At 38.5% G+C, this 24,281-nt stretch overlaps 2 protein-coding genes across 4 annotated transcripts in view; one reads left to right on the top strand and one right to left on the bottom strand.

Moving 5' to 3' along the window:
• homer2 (homer scaffold protein 2) overlaps window positions 1-20,845 on the bottom strand; it is a 49,939-nt gene extending 29,094 nt beyond the window's left edge. The window contains exons 1-2 of one of the 3 annotated variants that reach the window (XM_041787615.1): window positions 20,638-20,845; window positions 510-666 (exon numbers count right to left, since the gene is read on the bottom strand). In XM_041787615.1, coding sequence (XP_041643549.1) covers window positions 510-666; window positions 20,638-20,639 — 159 coding nt within the window. In that variant the 5' untranslated portion in view covers window positions 20,640-20,845. Of the gene's footprint in view, window positions 1-509; window positions 667-19,975 lie in introns of all 3 variants that reach the window. The other 2 variants (XM_041787606.1, XM_041787624.1) reach the window with 2 other exon arrangements.
• A 69-nt stretch (window positions 20,846-20,914) lies between these two features.
• On the top strand, window positions 20,915-23,892 carry LOC121509872 (serine/threonine-protein kinase prpf4B-like). Its single transcript, XM_041787639.1, has 3 exons — window positions 20,915-21,020; window positions 21,223-21,390; window positions 22,802-23,892. The coding sequence occupies exons 2-3, from the start codon at window positions 21,224-21,226 to the stop codon at window positions 23,187-23,189; spliced, it is 555 nt and encodes a 184-aa protein (XP_041643573.1). The 5' UTR covers window positions 20,915-21,020; window position 21,223; the 3' UTR covers window positions 23,190-23,892.
• The last annotated feature ends 389 nt before the right edge of the window (window positions 23,893-24,281 follow it).

The raw sequence follows: 24,281 nt of genomic DNA, 5'->3' as shown, positions 1-24,281 counted from the left end.
GAGCTCTGCAAGATGGATTTGCCTGATGACAGTCATGGAGGTCGGCAAATCCATCTGCTTTGCAAGGTTAGTTTGTGTCACATCAATTTAGCACTTGTATGTAGCATAAGTAATGGCTGATTCAGAGAAAAGATTCATTATTCGACAGAAGATTTTACCTTTTCAACAAACTCTGAAATGTGTTGTGGTCAAAGATGAAAAAAATGGTGAAAAAAACATCAGTATCACCCTTTGGCTAAGCATACATCTGCTACATTCCTGTGTAATTTCTTAATGCACTTTTTCCTAGACTATTTCATGGCTTATGCTTAAAAGGTAAAGTGGGCTCACATGACTGCATGTTAAGTTGAAGCTGCACGTCACATTTATATGCTTCATAATTCCTTTTGTTCAGTTGCAGCTTTGAGTGCTCTTCCACATCCATCTCTCCTGAGAGCATTTTAATGCTTCCCATTATCTTGCTCTGATACAGCTCTACACGGAAACACGGTATACATGCCCACATATACCTTGGATCCATCCACACTGATGATGCGGTAGCTGTTGCGTGTGCTGTCGTAAAAATAGGAGACAGTGACTGCCTGCTTGCTAGCAGGGACCCAGTTCCTCTTGGTGGCCTGGTCAATTTGGAAGACATGGGCCCTGGTGGTATAGATCGGCTGCTCCCTGGAGGACAGAGGAGAGGGACAACATGAGACAAAGACCACTGCAGAGAGAACACACAATGTGCAAATACAAACAGAGATGATATCCACCAAGCAAAGTGCTACATTTCACAACATTTAACCAAGTAAGATGGAGTTTTCAGCATTTCTCCGTCACATCGAATCTGAAGGGACACTGTGCCGTCCCGCCAGAGGTGCAGAGTCCTGAGAGTCTCAGCACAGACAGGCAGGTGATAATGTAACACACACCCTCAATCCTTACAGCAACCCAAAGCCATTAGCACATCAACACCCGCTCCCCTCTCAAAGGTGACAGTAACGCAGACCGAGTGTTTGTTTGAGCCTGTGCACTTTTTTGAACTCATTATTTTCCCTGAACACAAAATGCATGCAAGACGGTTACCTCCTAGAGCTTTAAAGACTTGCTGTTTAAACAAGGGTCCTCCCCATGCCAAAAAGAACCATTCCTACTTGCTTATGTACTTTCAACAAACACATTTCTGACAGGAATGTCTATATTTTTGCAATGAAAAGGCCAACATTTTTCATTTTGTTAATTTGAATATTAAGCAAATGAAACAATTAGAATCTATAAAATCAAAACTGGCATTTATCATTAGGAGTCTACCGTTATTCATTTTTCATGGATGTTACTGATAGCAATTATTAATAGACCATGAGACCTGTAACTGATTATTATTTAAAGTAAAAATGAAAGTGTCAGTAATTTCAATTTTACATTTACAATACATGATAGGATGTGGACATGTCATTCAAAAAATTGGACTATTTCATGAGTAATTAATAAAGATAAATATGGCTATTACTCATATGATGTCTGGACAGTCAGATGTGAACGGGACATAAGTGAGACTGGACAGTGAAAACAGAACAAAAGGGGAAGACACCACATGCAGCAGAGCCAAAGAAGTTTGCTTTTAACTGAACAAATTGGCAATCACTGTCACTAAATGTTCTAAATGGTTACACAAAATAACCCAAGTGCAGGATACCTGCCCTGATTATCAGCCAGGCCAATACTGGTCGAACCATATACTCAAATGTTAATTATAAGGCATAGCGTAAATTCAAGCAGGAAGACTATACTACTTTAATGACCTCCCTTTACAGAAGCTCCTTCTGTTTTCCTGCTCAGGTAATCAGCTGGTTATGCCCGTATGTTCACTTTAATTCTAAACCATCCTACTCTGCCATGACTCTCCTGTCTAATCATTCTTCCATACTTTAACATCCATTCTCCCTCCTCTGCAGTGTGTCTGTGTGATCATGTGATTCTCCTTCACACCCCAGCCCATCAGTGTCAAGGTCCAGGTCCTCAAGTCCACTCTGCATATCATCTTGCATCCTTTTATCACCACTAGTATTCTCTCAATTAGGGGGTTTCCTACTCCACTGTTGGCCTCACTACCCTTTTGAGTGCGTGAATATATCATGATGGAGTCAATCTGCCAAAGAGACATTTCACATTTCTTTTTTCCAAACTTGTAAAATTAAAAACATTTCTTAAGACTCTACTGATTAAAATAGTCCAGTGTACTTCAATGTAACCCAGCCAGATGAGAGATAAAGAACTGTTTACTGCTTTGTTGACTTTATCTGCACTCTTCTTGACTTACCCAAATACTGAATCCCATTATGTTACTACTGTTTCTTTATTGAGTGTGCTCAGATTAAACTAAATAAATTCCCCTGCTTGACTAAACTTTTGAGCCTACTTCACACCCTAGAGTTATTCTCTAATCACAAATTCAACAACAATAGAGTTTTGTGCTAAGTTTTCAACAATAAAAAAATCACAATTCAGCATTACTTTTTAACTCTGGCTGAATAAATCCTTAAACAAAGTCTTGTTTTTGGCTCTAAAGAATATGTGAAACTAAGTGAAACCAGGAAATTCAAAGCCAGTAGTCAATGTTCCTCTAACAACAGCATAGCAATGACTGCAACAAGTACCATCAGATCTATAAAGGCATCTTAAAGACATTGATGCCAATGGTATAATAATAATAATAATAATACAACTAAATCCTTGAAGAGTGAGCTGTATTAAGAAAACTACAGCTTTATTGAGAAACATGACACCCAAGATGCAAGGGAGTCATGTTTTAGAGGGCAAAGTAATCTGTCGTCTAGAAAGAGGCTTGCTGCTCATATCATTCTTAAAATCTTTATCTGAAGGGGTGAAGCAGCAATATCAGACCGCAGGCTACATGTAAATGACTTCAGGCTAAAGAACACAGCAGAGGATGTCCCTCCTCTTAATGACAAACACACAGACACATTGTCCTCTATGAACTCATTTACCTCCCTCCTTTGTCACTTATACATACACTGAAAACCACGGCCATGACCCCGATGTCAAGTGTTTTAAGTTGTTGCAACATATTTTCAGAAAATACTTTTCTTTGAAGGCTATGTGTTTTCTGTTAAAGTGTAATTGTATGAATACATACCATACACTTAAGTTCGAAAATGCTGATTTTGCAAGTGAGATTAACCTTATCTGTAAGTGTCATAGATGGCTAAGACAGGAAAGGTAGACATGTTTAATCCAGCTCTGACCACTTGAAATTTTCCCAGCTACTGCAATTGTCCTAGAGGAAAATGTATGTGCACATCCCTACATTTCTCACTTTATCAACATCCATAACAGGATATTTATGGTATTTTGTTCAAGTCCAGGATGTCATTACCTAACCATTTCTGCATGCAGATGACATGTACAGCATGCATACTCAATTTCAACCTTTACTCCCATTTGACACCGCAAGAACACCACTGCTGATTGTGGAAAAAAGCAGTTTCCCTTTACTAGCAGAGTTCCAGGGGGAACAATTCCAACACATTCAAATTATCCTCAACAAGTTCTGATTTCAAAAGTGAGTGCAAGTGGTCTAGATGCTCTGCTTCAAAGTTCCAAGAGTGAGAAATAATTAAGTGGAGTGGCAGAATAAGAGGGGTCAGAGGGCACTTCAAGAACGTAATAACGGATGCAGATGAAGAATATGGGGGAGATAAATGGAAAGAAGCTTGATGGAAATTATAAAGTGACGTGAATGTGGCTTTCAGACAGGCTGAGGTTAAATGGGAGCACACTGCATACTGCAACTCTTAAAACATTACGTTTGCTTACATTAGTGAGAAATACAGGAATACATCACACATTGTGAGGTATGACTTGTGAAATGAGGATGTTTTTTATGTTGCAGTCTAAGTAGAGTATTCTATTTGATGCTAACCTTGCAAAGCAGATGGATAAGCCGATTTCCTTGTTTTTCACTGACGAATCCATCTTTCAAAGCTCCCATCTGAACCGTTTGGGCCCAGTTAGAAAGTGACAGGACCAATCAGCAATGAGGGGCAGTATTTTCAGGTGCAACAGAGTCGTGATGTAAACAAGCAACAGCAAGAGCTGGTGCAGTTACGGAGGAAGAGATTAGCGTGGATGCTGTTCAAGCACCAGGTTTATCAGAACTTGATGACATTTCTTCGTTAAAAGAAGAACAAAGAACAGCAGTGAGTTGTTTTCTTTTCAAAAACGACAAAAGTCGAGTACTTACATGTCTATAGTTGCCATGTTTCGCGTAATTCCTCAGTAGCTGCGCACGCTCAGCTCGATAGTGGCTACGCCTCGTGTTTTGCTGCTCTGATTGGCCCGTAGAGATGTGACTGACAGAATGTTCACCCAATGGCACTTCGAATTTTTTTCAAAGCCTCTGCTTTTTCTCAAACGTTTCCTACTGAAGCTTTCCCAGATGGATGTGTGAAACAAATCCATCTGGCGTGTCAGGTTGATTTGCTGCTCCATATCTCTTTTTTGAGCCATCAAGTTCCATTGTGCCGTGCTTGTGCACTCCAATGAATGTAGCGGTCTATTCACTGGAAAAGTTGGTAAAACACTTCTCTGGTTTTGATTCAGTCATAACAATGTGACCTTCGTTTTCACATTCTCATGACTGTTTTTAATGCACTGCCCCATCAAATGAAAAGGAAAAAGAGGAAAAAGAAGATTGAATAGTTAGATCTTTAGTTTGGCTTCTCCTCTCGCTCTTCTTTACTCTTGACAATACTTATGACGATAGTTAACTTCTTGTAAGACTTTTGTAGTCTCAGTCAAAAGCAGCCAGATCAGGGTCTAAAGAATGAATGTCATTTTCAGACATCAGGGAAGCAATATTTGATTCATGAGAGATGCGTCTCAAACTTCCCAAAACATTAGTTTAATCTTTCTAGGCTTTGTCAGCTCTTGAGACCAGGTGTGCACAAAATTTCAAAACTAACTTCTGCCAATACACTGTACACAAAATGGACACACCTGTTAATTATTGAATTCAGGTGTTGCAATTAGACCTGTTGCCACAGGTGTTTAAAATGAAGCACCTAGCCATGCAGTCTCCATCTGAAAACATTTGTGATCCAAAACAGGCTGTTGTGAAGAGCTCAGTGACTTTAAGCATAATACTGTGATAGATGCCACCTTTGCTAGAAGGTTCATGAAATGTCATCAAATTTTCAAAGATCTATTTTTGGTTAGTCTTAGTCTATTTTTGTGATGGAAAAATGCTACTGACGAACAAATCTAGTCATAGTTTTAGTCGACAAAATTCACACTGGTCTGACCTCATAAATCGCTACAGGATGAATGGGCACAAATTTCCACAGAAACACTCATTCCAAAATCTTGCGGATCCTCCCAAAAGAGTGGAGGATGTTTTAACTATAAAAAGGGGGCTCTTATACCTCACGGTAGAGTTGTACATTTTGCTGATACTTAAGGTATAAAATAATACTACTGATAAATGTGGCCAATGTCTTGGCTGAAAATACAAACAGAAATGATCATATCTGCTGATACGATATTTCCCTTTTTAAGCTAATATCTGCAGATACTGATGTCATGCCTATAATATTGTGCATTACTTGAGACTTTTACTTTGCTTTCTTGGCTGGATGTTTGGTTCCTTTGAGAGTTTGTGTAAAATGTGTGAAGCAAGCAAAGGGGAGCTGAGCTAGACAGCACAGTACGTACATTCACATTTTGCTTGTTATGACAAAAACACAGTGCAGAAATGCACCAGCACAACACTGGAGAAGAATGGCTTTAAAAGTTGATTACTGGTATCTGCACTGCACATATAAAGATTTCTGCAGACATTTCCAGCTGTCATATTGGCCACACATATTAGCAGAATTTTTAAATATCTAGTTAAGTATCAAACCGCAGCCAAAAAAAAAATTGCATCATCATTTTGTTGAATGTTAAAGTGTAGTAAGTAAAGTAAAGTAGTAAAGTAAAGTAGTAAAGTAGTTTTTCAGGGCCAATACAGCTTATTAGTAGCTCATGAAAAAAAACAATATTTAGAACTGATATGCATTTATTATGACTTATAAAATGAACTCAATTTTGCAAATTGCATCATCAAAAAATGCAGGCAAAAAAAACATTTTAGACCTAGCTCTATCAGCATGGGAAACAGCACAGAGCAACACAGTAGCAGCATGAAAACAGGAGGTGATGCCATACACTCAGTGAGTGGCACCTTGGATTAAGAGTTGATTGGCTAATTCATGTGACATCTAGCCTATCAGACTGTGTTGTATACAGAACGTTTTGTGAGACTATTGAGAGTAAGAATAAAATCAGAGGGGAAGACGCACTTTGCAGTGGAACCAAAGCCTTCTGATCAATCAACTTTATCGATTATCTGTAAAATGAAATGCCAGTACTGACAATCGGCCAAATGCTAAATATCTGCCTCAATAATCTGTCAGGCCAATTATTGGTCTAACCCTTTTTCTAACTAAAGTTTAAGATCCAAACTACAGCTAGTTTACATTTTCGCACGTGTGACGAGTGCATTTCAAGAATGTCTCAGGGAAACACCTCACAAAACTGTTGTTTAATATGAAGAATTTATCATAAGCTTCATTAAAAATAGTCACTTTATTTGCGCTCTACAGAGATCACAACAGGTCAAAGAAAGTTTACTGTTAAAGCTAAAAATCTACTTAGCAGGGTGGCGGTTTAGCTCAGTTGTTAGAGAAAGGCTGTAGTCCTCGACGCACCAGTCACAGGATCAATTCCTAGTCTCCAGGCGCTGTTTGATGCCCGTCTTCTCCCACTATCCCCATATTTCCCGTCACTCTTCTAATGTCCAATAGGAATACAGGCAAAAGCCAAAGAAATAATCTTAAAAGAAAACAATCTGAAAAAGAATGCATCTATCTCATTGTTTTTCTTGTTGTATGTCTGTTTCTAAAACAAATAGACGTTTAAAATAAGGTTAATTCTAAGAGATAAAAATAAAAAGGCCGGTATATTGGTATTGGCCAAAATTAGTTTGGAAATATCAGCATATGGATACCAGCAAAAAATCCAATATCTCTGAAATTATGCTTAAAAATTACCATCAGGATGTTGCTATTTTTGTGTTTGTAAAAAAAGACAGGCTACCAAGCTCTTGACTGTATTAGTTGGCAGCAACATGAATAAAAATCTCCTCTGTAAAGTGAGAGTTACATTTTCTTTAACAGAGAACAAACTGTGCCATTATTGTTGTTGCAGTGCTTTACAGCAGCTGGCAGCAGGCAGTTGTCAAGAGAACATTCAGGTTTCTATGAGATCCTGATGAAAAAATGTCAGACGGAAAGACCAGCAGGCAGAGAAAAATTCATGAGCTAATAAAGCTTTTACTTCCATTGGGATTATGGTTCTCACAGAAATGAAAGCCTAATAAATTCACAGCCCCCTTTAAGCCTAATCTCAGTCTTCATCTGCTTTGGGAACAACAAAACCCATTATACAGATCACTGTTGTCGCTTTACACACACAGCCACACAGCAACAAACACACACATACACAAACACACACACGCTGACCTTTGCAGTGGCAGTGTCTGGAGCCAGCTAGCACTGGCAGGAAAAGAGAAGCAAAAGGCCACAGCTGAACACATGGATGCACTCACACAAACTGTCGGTGGAATCCAGTGATCTGCTTTTCCCAGATAAAAAGCATTAGGCTGATTGATTTACTGGATAAAAACGAAGACAAAAACGTTTGGGACTTTTGGAGGGCAGAATTTGACTTTTCAGGACTGAATTGTTGTCCCACTGACTGTTGAGTGCTCCGTCCCCATCTGGTATATCTAAATAATTTACAGGTGTGTGTGCCTTTTTGTGTGTGTACCATGGGGACAGTAGGTTTGAGTAAGTCTGCACTGTCTATGCCTACGTACACCTACACATCCACTACAGGCCAATCCACACTCATGATGCAGCAATCGAGCGATGAGCCAGCTAAAGTCTAAATGACAAACAACAGAGGACTTATTCCAAATGTTAGGAAAGCTCTGTATTTTATATAATAAACTGACTTCACAAACAGTTAAGAGCATATATAAAATCAGATACGCAACAGCATTTATGCCAGGAGAGGATGCCAAATAATTGCATTACTTCCGTACATAAAATATATAGCCGTGATATTGTCAGTGATGCACGACTAAGCCTGTGTGCCTCTTGGTCTCTAAAATCCTGTGAAAAGTTAGCCTACACACAACCCAAGTTTGCTGAGAATGGAATAATCATTGTATTAAGATGAATTCTGAGCAGCAACAGCAGAGTATGACTGCTGATTTACATGCAAGTCACACTGCGTTTGAGCCATGCTACACCTGTGGAATTCAGGTGGGAGTGGGAGAACAGCCCTGTTTAGATTCCTGAGTCTAAGAATCCACTCCGGTCTCATTCCTGAAACAAACTTTCCTCATCAGTCACAGTCACCCACTACTTTGCCCAAGTGAACCAGACACCTGTCAGGGTAGAGATATTGATAAGTTATGCGATATCTGAGGTGAAGTATTCTCTGGTTATACATCAAAACTCAAACAAGCGTTGTAGCCTGTTGAACAGCATACTGTGTTATTTTACTGGCTTTGGAAATCCCTCAACACACTCACACAGATACTTTTATGTAAAAAAAACCAGACAACTCTATTGATGCTTTTACAACATCACTTAACTCCTTAAAATCTTGAAGAATCCTGAAGTTTTGAGGGTGATCTGCATGTGTAAATGCAAACCACCAATTTTTTTCACTCTAACTTTGGCTGAAAAACTTCAGGCAAATTCCCTTGTAATTTTTCTTTCTTAAGTAGTTAATATGAGCTAACCTGACATGGTAGATAGACCATTTCACAAATCCCTGGTATGGGATACATCTCATATCCATCAGGGTAGCAGCTCATAGACTGTGTTTGGGATAGGCGGATCCTTCCAAACAAAAATCATTGAGGGTGACTGGATGAATGTTCTGTCACATTCACTACGAACCAATCAGAGCAACAGAACATATGACATGGTAGGAGTGTGCTGCTGCTGAAGAGAGGACTGCATAAAACTATAGCTATATCCACACTATTGTTTTGGTATTGTTTGTTTTTTTTGATACCAGTGCAAAATGGATGCATTTTTAAGAGGTGCCAGTGCCTAACCAGTGGCGAATGGATACTTTTGAGAGAAACAGCATGTTAAAAGTTGGTGGCTGAACAAAAACTGCATTAGTATGATGGATTCAGATACATCTTAAAAAGGAAATGGAAGTAAAGGAAACAGGTGTAACTTCTTAAAGAGCGTAAGATGCTCAATCAAAATTCATACTGGTGCTGCATCAGAGACATAATAAATGCATCCTTGGTAGGAACATTCAAGCAGAGCAGAGACATTGCTCAGGACAATAAAACATTGAAAAGATGTTCATTCTCTGCTGTGTTTTGAGGGACCGCATTAAGGTGGCGAGGTATCAAATTAAAGCACCAAAATCGTCTTTTAATTCAATGCAGTAGGTATCAGATGTGTTGTAACTGGTACCAAGCTGTTATCAGAATTTTACACTCATCTCTTCCCTTGCTGCCATTGTTTTCCAGCTTGCAGTAAGACTAAACCACACCTGCAACTGCTGTCTCGTTCCCCACAAATGGCACTCACTGGTCAAGTCATTCACTGACTAGGGAGCAATTAAGCTTAAAGCTTTGCGAGGTGGATCCGCCAGATGACAGACATGGAATCTGGCCAATCTATTGGCTTTGCAAGGCTAGATGTGATTTGATGTGAGAATGCAGTAGGTAATTCTGAAAAATATTCACCCCAAGCAAGAGGGAAGGGGGTGGTGATGTTCATATTCAGCAATCACTGCACGACCACAGACTGGATACACATGACCAGTACAATCTCCATGCAACTAATGAAACTGCTTCATTATGTATTCTGTTCACTAGTTTGTTTTGCTGTTCTGTTGATATTGTGAATATGTTGAACTAAAGGAAGCATTGTGCAATGGAAAAATGCCATCCCAGCATCTTAACATCTGTGTCCTTTTGACATCACACCTTACCTCAGTCCCTGAAATCTCCCTTACCAAGTGAGATTTCAGGGGTAGCTTGCCCTAAATGGTCCATGAAAGCATGCTTAAACTCGTATCATTTTAGATATGTCCACTCTTTCTCTAAATAGGTCAGCAGAAAAACTGCATAAAGACACAACAGCTTGGTTTTACTGTTTGGAGAGGGAAATAGCTTGAGGAGGAATAAACAAGTCAACTGTACATGCAGGTAGTAGTGGCTGCAGACCCACAGGCCTAGTAACACCATAATAGGATCTGTTCATTAGTGAGACATCATCTCTGACAGTGGGACTTTGCTGGGTCATTGGCCTGCTCAGAAATATATTTAGCCCCCTTGAACCCTTTTTAGGCAAAACAATAAACCTGTACCAACACTGCAATTTAAAAGTGTATCACATTATTTTCAATGACCTGATGAAAACAAACTGTGCAGCCAATAGTCTTATAAAAAAAGGGCACAGCTTTGGGAGTATTAACAGTCTTTTATGCACACTGACAAGCCTGTGGGTACCTAATACATAAGTGTGCCTCTTACAGCTTTGTTGTGTCAATTTCCAAAAGACTAGATTCCCCAATATAAGAGCGGCATGACAGCAAGATATTCAAAGGGCTACAACATTTACTTTAAAGCTGCAATTCCCTAAATTAGGGTTGTCGGGATTTTAGAATTTAAACTTTGACATGATACTTTTTAAAAAAACAGTATTGATGCCTGGTTTGATACCAACACCACAAACAGACGTTCTAGGCACACAATTCTGAGTAACCTCTATACCCAAACCCCAATTTTTGTGCAGCTAAGAAGGTGTGTGCAGACGTTTGCCTGCAATATCTGACAAATTCATTCCTCTCTTACAGACTGATCTTGTAAAATAGTTGTTTTTAAGTTTTGGTACTTATACCATTGTTGTGAACTGTGTTTCCCACACACAGATGATACTTAGGTGGGCCACCCAGGTATATTTACATCCAACCCTATTTTTTTCTTTTTTTATCTACATATAATCACCTCCCAATCACAAGACAGAGACATCAACTCATATATGCCTAAAGTAAAAGTGCTGTTTGAGGAGTGGCAGCTCAAGCTTAAAATGAGGCTTTCTAGGGAGTAGATGGCCAAGTGGTTAGGTTGCACCGTGTGTATGCGGGCAAACCAGGTTCAAGTCTGGCCTGTGGCTCTTCCACTGCATGTAAAGGAAAAAAAACCAACAACAATAACAATGTCTAAAGATCTTTCCACAGCTGCTTGCTGACGATATCATCCTGTACTCTGGGACAACGGCTGCAACATGCTACCTCATGGACAAAAAGCCTTCACAGAAGCAGCTCACGTGCTATTTTTACTGAACATTAAGTGACACATTTCTAAAGGAAAGTGAGGTTATTTAAGCATCTCATGCCTAGTTTAAGTGTCCTTCTGTGGGAAACTCTGATTAAAGTGATAGAGATATTGTTGTCATAAAACACATGATAAGTCTTTTAAGACTTACCATGTGTTTTATCTAGCCAACCTTACACTAAATATGCACTGTTTTGCCAACTTTCAATATCCATCCTTATCAATACAAACATGCTTCTGTGGCATGTCTATCAGTGATAATATTAAAACACCTTTTTGAAGAGGTAAATGTTTCTATACTTACCTAAATCTAAGATTTAAATCACATTAGGAGAGCTAGATGGAAAATCCCAAAAACGTTAAACCAGTCATTATCCAAAACACAGCAAAACTATCAAAGGAACCTGCAACCTCAATTGCAGATGAGGGTTGGATTAAGAGTAGATGGCATAAGTATAGCAAACCTGACCTGTTGCTTTCACAGTCTACCAAGGAGGAAAAACCATAAGATAGAGCTGAATTCAATTTTTCTTGTAGTTATATCATACAAGTGATTTCAAACATATGCAGTGAGTCTATGTAGACTAAAACATGGGGAAAAGCATTTGAATTGTGCAATTATAATCCAATTACTTTACATCGAAGCCTATTTTTATCTCAGGCTCCACAGATATTACAAAACATGTGAAGTGAAATAATATGACTTAGTATTGTGATAAGATTATGACTAATAGAAAAAAAAATAATAAGGAATACATATTGGTTTTGCTGTAGTTGTCTTTAAAATGCTTTTCCTGAACCCAAACTGGTCCTAAAGCATTGTTTCATCATTAAATCAGCACTAGTTAATCAGAAGTTAGCTGATAAATAGTTGGAGCTTCATCTGGCTGCATCAAAGTGGTATAAGAGAGCATGGCTGTAATACTCAGGCCTCTAGTCAATGAGTAAAATGTAAAATACTACATGCTGAATGAAAACATAATGCTTGCTTCCACAGAACATATTTTCTCACTGTATTAAATCCAGACTTTTGCAGTTTGTTTATTAAGAATGCTCATACTGTGAAAACAATAAAACTGTGATTTATTGTGCAGTCCTAATTGCAGATATTACTTCATGTATCACCAACACTTACACTGTCAGTTGTTGCCGGGTACAGGCTTAACAAGCTAATAAACAACATAAACAGAGATGCTACATAACATTCTAATATATTTGCTATTCAGATTTTGGTTGCAGACACCAAATCTAAGTCTGGCTGAGGTTCAAACACAGAGGACTGAATCTCTTGCTCTAAAGCTAGCAATCTTGATGCACATCTCTCTATCGCCGTTTGTCCTTGACTTGCAGAATGTGTGTTTAATACACACAATTTCTTACTCAGGGGAAACAAATGTGTTTCCAATCTTCTGAGTTATTTTTATTTTTATTTTGGAAAGCAAAGCTTAACTTACTGGAGCAATTTTACACACTTTTAAAGAGTGTCTTTAAAACGAAATTCTAAGTGCTCTGTATTTTCAAAGGATTTCAGTGACAAAAGCTGCATTAGTCACTTGTCAAATCTTTACAGTGCAGGGGGAAATACTGACACTTATCCTTCCTCACTTTCTGTGGAGGCGCAGACAACAACACACTATGTTTCAATTGGCTTTTCTGCAGCACCAAGCAACAAAAGAACATCTTCTCCCAAATCTGTCAAGAGAGGGAAAATAAGACACCCATATCTAGGTCGCAAGGTGCACAGAACTGGTGACTCCGGTAGTTTGTGAATAAAAGATTAGAAACAAATGTGTTGTGAACTTTCAAACAGAATTCATTTTTGAACACAGGAAATTCAATTACTTGAATTCTCATTAGCTGCTGTAATCCTGTTCATGTGTCAGCGTACCAAAGAGTAGGCTCTGTGTCATTTTACCTGCGAGGCCAGCTGGAGAGCGGAGCCACCTTATTAGTGAGAGCGACACTTTGTCTGAGTGAATGAGCAACGCGTCAGGAGAGGAAAGCTCTCCAGGATCCTACCTGCGATCCCACCTGGGCTTTTATGGGAACAAACAAGGTGCTCTAATGATGTCTACAGGTTAAAGAAGGGCAGTGACCCTACAGAGACTGTATCTAGCAACTAATGGGAGCAATTTTAATTAAGCTGCTTGCACAATGACATTGTTACATCTGTGCCTTAGGTCCACTGAATTCTTGTTGCATGTTTGCAGAACTCCTGAAAATCTTAAAGGTTTGAGGGCTGTCTGCAGCTTAATTCAGTCTGAAGTGGAAAGTCAAATTGCCTTGTACTTTAGTCTAAATCAGCACTTCCACCACAGCATATTGAGTTTACAAAACTTTCGATTCAAACTTTCATTAACAAAGGCTGTGTAGAACTTTTACAGCCTGTGAATCCCTAAAATGTTGCTGTGAATATGAGGTCTTATGAAAGTTCAAAAGAGGCTATTTAAATTTTAAATTGATCCTTTTTTTAGTTATTTCAGAGCCATAAAAAAGACAAAATTTGCAAAGGATACACAATGTTGGATGTTTTTAGGATAACAACAAATTCATTTTAGCCAATACTGATATTAATCCAATATATAAATGCAGTTTAGACCTAAAACTTCAGTCCTTGAAACACTTTAAAGTTTAAGGATGAAGACAGAAACAAACTTCAGTTCTTAGAACACACATTAAAGTATAAGAAATAAAGATAAACAAAGAAAAGGACTTGAGCTGACATAGGTCTGTACATTGATATTCCTAATTCAGGCTAATATTTATAGATGTGCCAATACCAATAATCAATCATGCTGATTATATCATGCATCCCTAAAATTTACTGTATTCCTAAAGAAACATCAAAGAAATAGCCACTGAAATGTTTCATTTGTGTTTTGTTAGCATTTAATGCTCACATTCTTTATATTATAACTAAGACTTTATGTTGAACCACAGAGCCTAGCAGTTATTGCAGTGTATTATTATTGTGTAGTCATAGTTCATAGTTCTTCATAGTTCTTCATTCGTTAGCTTTTTACCATTTTATTCTTTAGTGCTTTTTTATTGTCTTCATTAAAGGTGACCTTCATTATTACCACCAATGTTTTGGCACCATACGGTACACTGAGCTGTACTTCATGCCAGCACAGCTCATCAGAATGGTAGTAGAGAGACAAACAGAATCCGATACAACAAAGGAAGCCAGCCAGATTCAAACCAGCTACCACAGCAGGTCCTCCTGCGTCACACCAAGGCAGCACGATTCATGGTCCAACTTAATCTGAGTGCTCGGAGAACAGGGAGGTGAGGAAGTCTCCACAGAAGCACAGCATGGCAGCAGATGGCCTCCTAGGCCTCAACCATCTGGTGAGGAGCCATCCAATCCGCCATCAGTCTGTCCCCTTTCATTTACCCATAATTCTTAAACAGTAAGACCTGCTTTTACTCCTAATACACTCCAACAACCTTTGCCTGCAGCCTGCAGCCACAGACAGAGAGCAGAGAGTCAGATTAGGCCTCCAGCCTTAGTCACCCTCCTGCCCCAGCAGCCAAGAGACCCACTGCTACGTCACATGTAGTGAGCCTAATCAATGAGTGTTAAGCCTTCAGCGGTCAGTCCCTGGCCAGCCAGCAGATTATCATCTATCTCTGTGTTAGAACTGATCCAAGCAGAGTATTTTAAATAGCAATTTGCTGATTGCATTGCTTCTATATGACAGATTCTTCTGTAAAATTCTGCTTAAGGGCAGTCTGAGTTTTATGTAGAAATCAGTCCAGAGAAGCAGCATGTCAGCTGAAAACTGCACTTAAAAATACAACAATCAACCATTTCCCACTATCATCAACATTATCTAACATGTTTTAATTCAACTCTTCAGCTACCAACTGGAAAATCTCTGTTATGCATGCTGCATACACTGAGAGTATAAACCATGTGGAAATAATGAGATCAATGGCAAATGTGTGAAGGTCAGGAGGGTAAAGATAGTGCACATAATACGAGACCCGCTGTAGAAAAGGGAGAACATACTGAAGGTATGTTGCGTGATTTATAGTTAATTAATAACTACTCAGAGTGAAGAGGGACAAAAGGACACCTGAGGAAAAACACAACAATCTATAGTCCTCACTGTTAGACACATTCACATCGCACAAATCTATCTCTATTGACCTGGTGATTAGGACAGGACACCCAACATCATTACAAAGTGTAATCAGGCAGTAATGAGCAACAGAATTATGCACGCATGTGGAATCAGCCTTGGCTTCACTTTCATTATAAATAAGCTTATAAAATTAAGTACCGTAAAAGAAACAATGATTTGATGAATATGAAAAGAATCAACCCATTATTTTGAGCAATTTAACATGGCAAACAATTTCTCCATATAGGCTTTCCATTGACCTTGATTAAACTTTTTAAATAAGTAAACACTTCTGTAATCCAAAGGGCTTCCTAGGAAAAAAAAGACTATTTAACATTTAACAATATCCCCATGGGCTTTAGAGCACCAAAATTAACATTTTACTTTCAGAAATCTAAGACTACGGAGATGAAAATGTAAAGTTCATACCTACATTTTCAAAAATAGACCGTATATAGAATTTGCTGTAATAAGACTCTTGGTATCTAAGGTGAAGCAATACACCTGTTCTTTCCAATAGCCTGTGAAAATGATTGCCAAAATGAAGTCTGTCAGGGGACAGAGAAAAAAGTTGATGTACTCTCAGTTGATTTATAGCCTCATTTAGAAATTTCCTAACAGCATAAGTTTCATATTAGATTACAGTTTTTGCCAAACTTTACACCCATTCAGTGTAAATCAAGCAGAGTATGCTTTAGACCAGTGTTTCCCAACCATTTTTCCTTGGAGCCCCCGCTACATGTACCTAAGAAAAGCGAAGCCCCCCAAGGACCCAAGTGAGAAGAAAAGTGACACATTGTCTTTGAAAATCAACAAAGATTTTAATTGCTTCACTAATAAAACCTGAAAAAAATTCTAAGCATGCTTTTCTTATCAAAATACATTTGTTTAAAGTACTTAATAACTGTTTTGACATGGTTTTAGTCTATATATCCAAATCTAATTTTGGCAGCCCCAGAGCAGACCCCCCCCCCCCAAGAACTTTGGTACCTCCCCTGTGAGCCCCAGACCCCATGTTGGGAACCAGGGCTTTAGGACATGGCTAACTGTGATGGACAAGATGCCACCACACCCAAAAAAAAAAAAAAAAAAAAAAAAAAAATTAAATATATATATATATATATATATATATATATATATATATATATTCTCATAATATAATCATTTGCAATGAACATCCAGGGGTCCATGAGGTTGACTAAGACGTCGTCCATCCTCAGTTTAAGAATGTTTACCTTTTCATTTTAAACCTAAAACCCGCTATTATTTATTACAGCAACAAAAATAAATATTTTTGTCATTTTTTGCTGTTAAACCCCCTCTCTTTTTAAAATGCTATAAGTAGTTATTTTTTTGCCATATTAACATTGTGGGTGGGCTGATTGAACTAAGACAGTATTATCAGTGCTTAGATCTGCAACAATTTTCCTTCAGTCAGCTCCAAAGCTGATAGGATTCCAGGCCCAGGAGGTGAAATTTTACCATGGAGCTAGCACTAGGCTAATGCTACAGTTCCAATGAGCATGCATTGATATTTTTAAAAGACATTTTAACGCATTGCTGAACTCTAAATCAATAAGAAAATTATTTTATGTAAGCAAACAATGTTTTCACACTCTGCATGTGTGATTTTGCCCTGATGATTGGAGACCTGTGTAGTATAGGCATGCTTTCTCATGTGTGAAATATAGGCATGCTTATTCATGCAGTCAAATAATGCTCAAGCTAGCCATCAGCTACCCTCAGGTTAATTGGTGCCATTTGATAGTGGAATAAAAGCGTCATGGTGTAGCAAACAAATACACTTAAAGCTAATACTGACACTTTTATGAGCTCTTAATTGCATGTCGTATTTTACTGCAAAAGTGAACAATATTTTTGGACATCATATTTTTTTTCTCATATTGTGCAGGTCTAAGATAAAATATGAATATCTGCAGGATTTACTCTTTTTTGATTAAAGTTTGATTACTCTGGGATTTCAAAGTTTGTGGCTGCTCTCTGCATTGATAAGTTGCCACAAGCATTTCTCCCCATTTTCTGGCATTTAAAATGACCAACCATGATTCAGTAGAACAAATGGTCAATTTAATGAATATTAGTCATTTGCAATTTTATAAATAGATGATTATATAATCATTTCGGGCCACTTACAGTAAGTGGCAGTATATGACAACTTGCAATTTTCACTGTGACATCTTCATCAAGAAAATTATTGCTTATTTCAGAAAAACTGGAACTTCTAACCCCAAGCAATTTGTTCCTAGTGGGTACAGGCCACCATGAAACCTGTCATGTGATAACTGTGGCACTTGGCACGCGCTGAAACCAGGCAACAAGACAAATAAAACTTGTTGCCACATCTCTGTCAAAAGGTGTGACCTCCTTGCCTTGCTGCTGGTGCGCTTTGCCATGATCATGACATAACTAACGAGTCCCTTCAGTTTCAAACCTTCCGGATGAATGAGCTAAACTCTTAAGAGGGAGTCAGGACTGTCAAACTGGTTTCTTACACATTATGTCTGCAATGGAAAAAAAAAAAACACACACTGTGGCATGTGTGGCACCTTTAACCCTATTGTTGCTCACAAATTCCGTTTGATTAGTCACCCTTTGACAATATTTTCTACATATGTCATTGTGTCTTAACCCTCGTATTGTCTTAAAGCTCTGAATACTCCCCTTGTCCTAAGTTTTAAAAATGACCCACCCTGTAAGTCCTAAACTAAAGGAGCTTCACTGGATTTGAGCCCAAAATCTATTTGCATGAGGAAACAATCAGAAACTTAGTTAGAATTAGGGTTTTTACTCTTCTCTGTGCCGAAAGACTGCACTTAAGTCACTGGATACCACTTGTTATTCTAGTACAGGCACACCTATCTTGTTTTCTTTACTGGATAATTATTATTATCATTATTGCAAGAGTAAGTGCAGTGTTGTAAACATGAATTTTGTTGGGTAAAGATGCATGATATGTGCAGAAATTAGCTTTAAACTCATTTTATTAAAGGGAACAGTCAAGCTTTTTGTGATGTAATGATTTTGTGCGTTTTCTTACTGTACGATGAGGAATTCAGCTACAATTCTTGTCCCCCATTTTTAACCACCACTCCCAGTAATACTGTCTATGAACAACAATATTAGATGACAATGCAATAAGATAATACGTACGAAACAAAATCAAAAGCTCATTCATACTAAGAAGGGATATTTTGACCCCTAGACAACACAAGGGTTAAAGTTTTTAGAAACCAGGCCACTGTATGTATGAGATTTCAGTTAGGGGAACTTGTGAGACATGGTGTGTCATTCATTATCTGGTAATATTGCACAGTGAGTACAAATCTGAGAATCAGTTTATTTTTTTATTTTTTTTTTTTAATTTGTTCTATTACTTATTTTTTTATAATATCATTTTCATCTTTTTTTCTATTTAATGTTGGATTTTCAATTTACATACTCATTTATTCAATCATTGTATGAATCCATTTATTCTGGTGGTTTATATTTTACTATAGTTTTGAATGTTTACCCTGTTAGTTGCCTCCTGAAGGGTAAGGGTGGGGGGGCAGGGAACCTATATGTCATGACCTTCATTTTATCAGCGTGTTTTGTATTTCTTAAAAATAACAACAAATAAAGTTTTTTTTTAAAAAGTTTTTAGAAATCACTTAAAGAGAGGCAACAAACCCAATAGAACTGAGCTGTTAATAAAGCTATTTGAAGTCAAAGAGTTGGTAAAAGAGAGTGAAAATTATTTTATATAATGTAGATGTGAGAAGGGCTGGTGTGATTGCATAACTATGGCAAAGAGCCACAAAGTCAACATTCACACCACCAAACACCATGAAGGCAAAATAATGCACTGTGCCCTGTAAACAACTGTGGGAGTACACCACACTACCTCCAGCCCTGTGGATAACAAACACACCAACACACATAAAAAAAAAAAAAAAAACTCCCAGAAGTACCATCTCTCATTAGTGGGCAGTGTTGTCTCTGACACCTCCATATCATAACCCTCTCACACCATAATCCTACAGACTCAAAAGAAGGTGTTTATACAGAAAAAATAAACTAATATGTTGTGAAATTATGCCAGTAAATCATAAATATTCCCTTTATTGCGAATTTGGCATCAAGTTTTTTAAAACCTGAATTCAGAAAGACACCACTTCCCATGCTGCCAACACTGTGTACATAAACGAGTAAATTAGGATCTTCCTGATCTCCCAGCATACACAGGCATGATTTGGGAACAACGGAACCAGTCATAATTTAATCAGAGCACTGTCATGTAAAAGAGTGGACAGTTGTGGAGGTATTTTGCCGTATTTTCACCGCACACACGCATACCATGTCAGTCAGTGCAGGTGTCATTAGAGGCGCTCTGAAGGGCAGCGCTTTCTGGATTACTCACCCCATTGCCGCGGACTTGAGGAACAACTCCTGTTTATATGTAGCTCTATCGGCAGCTGGCTGAGTGGGAAATGATGTTTTAAAGCGGTGTCAAAGTCCACTGTTGATTAGTGGTCCAAAGAGTTCATTTCCCGTCCACCAGCTTCGAATAAGTCCTCTTGCTGCTGAGAGACAACTGAAATGTGAGAGCACTTCTTCGTAAACTCGATTCACCGGGTAGTCAAGCTCAGACTCACTGAACCCCGCTCGTCTCAGGAAGTTTTTTCTCTCTGCTTGTTTGTTTTCCCTCTTTACACACGCAAAAGCATTAATCCCACTTCGGATTGGCTCCCTCCACGCTGCCTTCAAACAATCGGCACTGATGAATTAAGTTGATGTTTGCGTTTCACTGCTTTGCTCGCTGCGCTGAGTTTCTTCCTCCCCAATGGGATTGTGTTTCAGTGAAGGGCAGCAGCAGCGACACGGAGCGGCTTCCACCTGCTCACGCTGATGCCAGAGCCACCCACACTTTTTCAACCTGTGGTGTCTGCGGTTTCTGTCGGAGATTTATACATACAAAGTGGACCGAAACCACAACAAACTAACCAGAAATTAATGACAGAAGTCTGCTGTTACAAAACAAACGTCGACGCGTATTGGCCCACTAAATGTATGAGTACTTACATGTTTAATGAAAGTGCTTTAAGACCGCTGGTACTTTCTCAATAATAAGCCAAAATAACGGCAATATAATTCGCTTTACCTCGCCTCTAATTAGCCTCATTAGCTTTAAATAAGTCTCTTAACTATTGGTTGCAAGCCAACGCTTGAAATAAAAGCAAAAAAAATGAAACGCATCTATATTAACCGTTGGTTTTGTTTCCAACTGGCAGGTAACGGCTGTCAATCACTTTCAGGTGCGCGTGCTCCCGGAACCCTTGGAAGAACATGTTCGTTTCCGAGGACTCATTTGGACAACGGACTTCCGACAAGTTGTTTCCATGGTTGCTTCACGACTAATTACTAGTGTTTTGTTAAAAAGCTAACACAGTTCGTGCTGTAAATAGGTATTTAAATCAATTCTTACAAAATATTAAATATTATTGCAATGTTCTGTGTGCGGTTAGCTTGAGTTAGTTTGATTGTTTGGAGTGGAAATGTAGCTTGTAGCATAGCCAGCTCAAACAAAATCTACAAACTTGCACAGACATGTGAGCTCCTCCTTCACGTGATATGTTTTATTATGACACACTTTATCTGTTATAACAGTATGGCTGAGACTACGGAAAAACCGCAGAGCTACGAGGAGATGTTTGCCCACAGGTTTACATCAGAAGACCCTGAGTACCAGCAGTATCTCAGCCGTCCCGCCGACCCCCCGCCTATTGTAGAGGACTGGAGGAGTCGTGGAGGAGGCAACAGAGGCAGAGATAACAGGTAATTTATCATTAAGCTGTAAAATGGCAAGTCAGTATAAATACATGTGACATAATATTTTGGTATAAAGCAGGGATGGTATAAAAGGATAGACGTGCAAATGCTACAGATGAGGACGGAATTATTAGCCCCCCTCCGAGAAAATACAGTTTTTAAGTATTTCCCAAGTGCTGTTAATCAAGGTCTTTTTGAAACAGAGCTTTCCAAACATCCTAGTTTTATTTTGGATGCCTGGCACAAAAAAAAAATACCAGGGTTATCACCCTCTTTAAAACTGACCTTTTTGTTGAGCCATAGCACAAACCACTGTTGTGCAATGATGTGCTTCAACTTTGTAATGCTAAAAGCTTGTAAAATCAAGTTAAAAACTGAGTGTTATCTTCAAGTTTACACACAGTATAAAACCTTTACTAAGGGTTTGGGCTTTCACTAAAGAAAATATAAACCAAAGTTATCAATTAAGAGTTGGGGGGGGGGGGGGGGGGGGGCACATAAATCAAGAGAAGGATATACAAAGTTATTATCACTGTGTTCCCAAGTGTCAAGAACCAAGAGCTATAGTGAGAAGTATAATCAAGTAATCCAAACAGCCACACAGTACAGAACTGGCAGAGATAGGAAGCCAAAGATTTAAAAGACTGGAAGGAAAACTAGTGACCCCAGAACATCTGCCAAGACACAAGTGAATGACTTGGGCAAGTCAGGAATTGTAGTCTCAAAGAAGATGATAGCTAGAGCCTTGCACTGGAATGGAAGAACTCCACTTCTGCAGAAGAGATGCCTTCAAGCCAGACTTAAGTATGCTAAGAACCATCTGGAGAAAGATTATGCATACTGGAAGCGTGTCCTTTGGTCAGATGAGGCCAAGGTAGAGCTCTTTGTCCATCAAGACATTGCTTATTTATAATAAAACTGTATTACATTTTAGTTTTATTGACAAAAACTAAACTTACTTTTGTCAGAGTTTTTCCCCCCAAGATCCATTTTTAGCTAGTCCTAGTCTTGTCTTCCTCGTGGGAAAAAAGGTAGTATACTCACATTTGTAGTCATACTTTAAGATGATTAAATTAACACTGCTTACCTTAAATTCTAACCTTCAAGTTCAACAGCATTTTATCTCAGTTTCAAGAAACCTTGTGATCCGAGATGCTTTCACTCCGGAAAAATCAGTTCACAAGGCCTTTTGCAAAAATGAATAACTGCAGTTTGTAAAATGAGCAAATTGTCAGTATTTGATTTGAAATTCCCACAAATCAAATAATGCCGTCAGCCCATCAGCTAGAATGAAAATTTCTGGAAAAGACCCCTTTACAAACTGATTTTCTAATACTCTGTGTTAGTCTTTAATATCCCCTGGAATGCATGTTTTTTGTTGTTGTTAAAGGTTGACCGAACTCTCATCTCCTTCTAGGTACCAAGATCGGCGTGGAGGCCATGGGTGGGGAGAGCGCCGAGGCCGAGGCTGGGGAGGAGACAGGGGCTGGGGAAGAGACCGGGGATGGAGAGGGGACCATCATGGACAGCAACACTGGCGGGACAGAGACAGAGACAGAGACAGAGAGCGGGACAGGGGCAGAGATGGAGATGGAGATAGAGATAGAGATAGAGATAGAGATAGAGACAGAGACAGAGACAGAGATAGAGACAGAGATAGAGACAGAGATAGAGATAGAGATAGAGACAGAGACAGAGACGGAGATCGGCACTGGGGCCATGGAAGTGGGTATCAGTCAGGCCATCCAAGCTCCAACCAGGGGTACAACTCTCATCATCAGAGACCACATTACGACCGTTACTGATCTGTGCTCTCATCTCTTGGATGTTGTCAGTATTTTCTCAGTGGCTAGTTATGACTTGCATTGCTTACCCATAAGTGGCAATGTGCAACTTTTGATGTTTCTATACTGTATGGCTCTCAGTTCCACAGCTTTTCTAGAAAAGACTAAGACATGTACAAATATAAATACTTCACTGTTCAATCTTTATATTTGTGTGAAATGATCAAAATTGTGAGGTACAGATTAATGTCTTATACGTACACACAAATATATGAAAACAGTTCTTAGTCAGCTAGTGAAATGTTTTTAAGAATCTTCAGGGTGATGACGGAAACTTTGACCTCTACTTAACTTTTTCATGGAAAAGCAAAATCTTGTTGATTTTTAAAGCTTGCTGCATATTTCAAAACTGGAACTCGTGCTAGCTGTGATAACATGAGTTTATCAGTATTTCAGTAATTCATGGGCTGTTTTAACACAAAACAAGTGTCAGAGCACAGCTGGGAAATAACGGGTTGTTTCATGTTCAGATATTAGTGTTCTTGTCTCTTTTTACATGTTTTGATATGAGATTGTCAATAATTATGAAGGGCAGCGTTGTTTGAAACATGTGTCCTAATTCCTTGAGAAAATTTATCTGTAATGCTGTTTTATATTTCTGTCACAACATTGTCTACAGATGCAAATGGGCTAAGAGGTTATCAATAAACATGTATTTTGTTAAGGTTGTTTTTTGATTTCCTTAGGCTTATGAGGCACACTTATTAGCACATTTCTGTATTTATCAGCTTTTAACTGTGAAGGTTTTTGCCATTTTGTATTTATGCATCAATTTTAAATGATATGAAACTGTATTGGAAATCAAGTATCTGAAAATCTACTTCAACCTTGGAACAAAATACTCCTTCAATTAAAACAAGAAGTTCCATCATTGTTGGGTGAAAATTTCACAGCAAATGTTCATATAAAGAACTTGGTGCATCTCAAAAACTTATTGACAAACTTATTTTTTTCTTTAATATTTATTGTGGCTTACAGCTCTCAAAAACCCACCATCTGAAAATATCAGAATATTACAATACATCAATTAAAAAAATATATAATACAGTCATA

The sequence above is a fragment of the Cheilinus undulatus genome, linkage group 1, assembly GCF_018320785.1.
Source record: "Cheilinus undulatus linkage group 1, ASM1832078v1, whole genome shotgun sequence".
Classification (NCBI taxonomy): Eukaryota; Metazoa; Chordata; class Actinopteri; order Labriformes; family Labridae; genus Cheilinus; species Cheilinus undulatus.
Note: the sequence above shows the minus strand (reverse complement) of the source record. Positions and strands in the feature narration are given on the sequence as shown.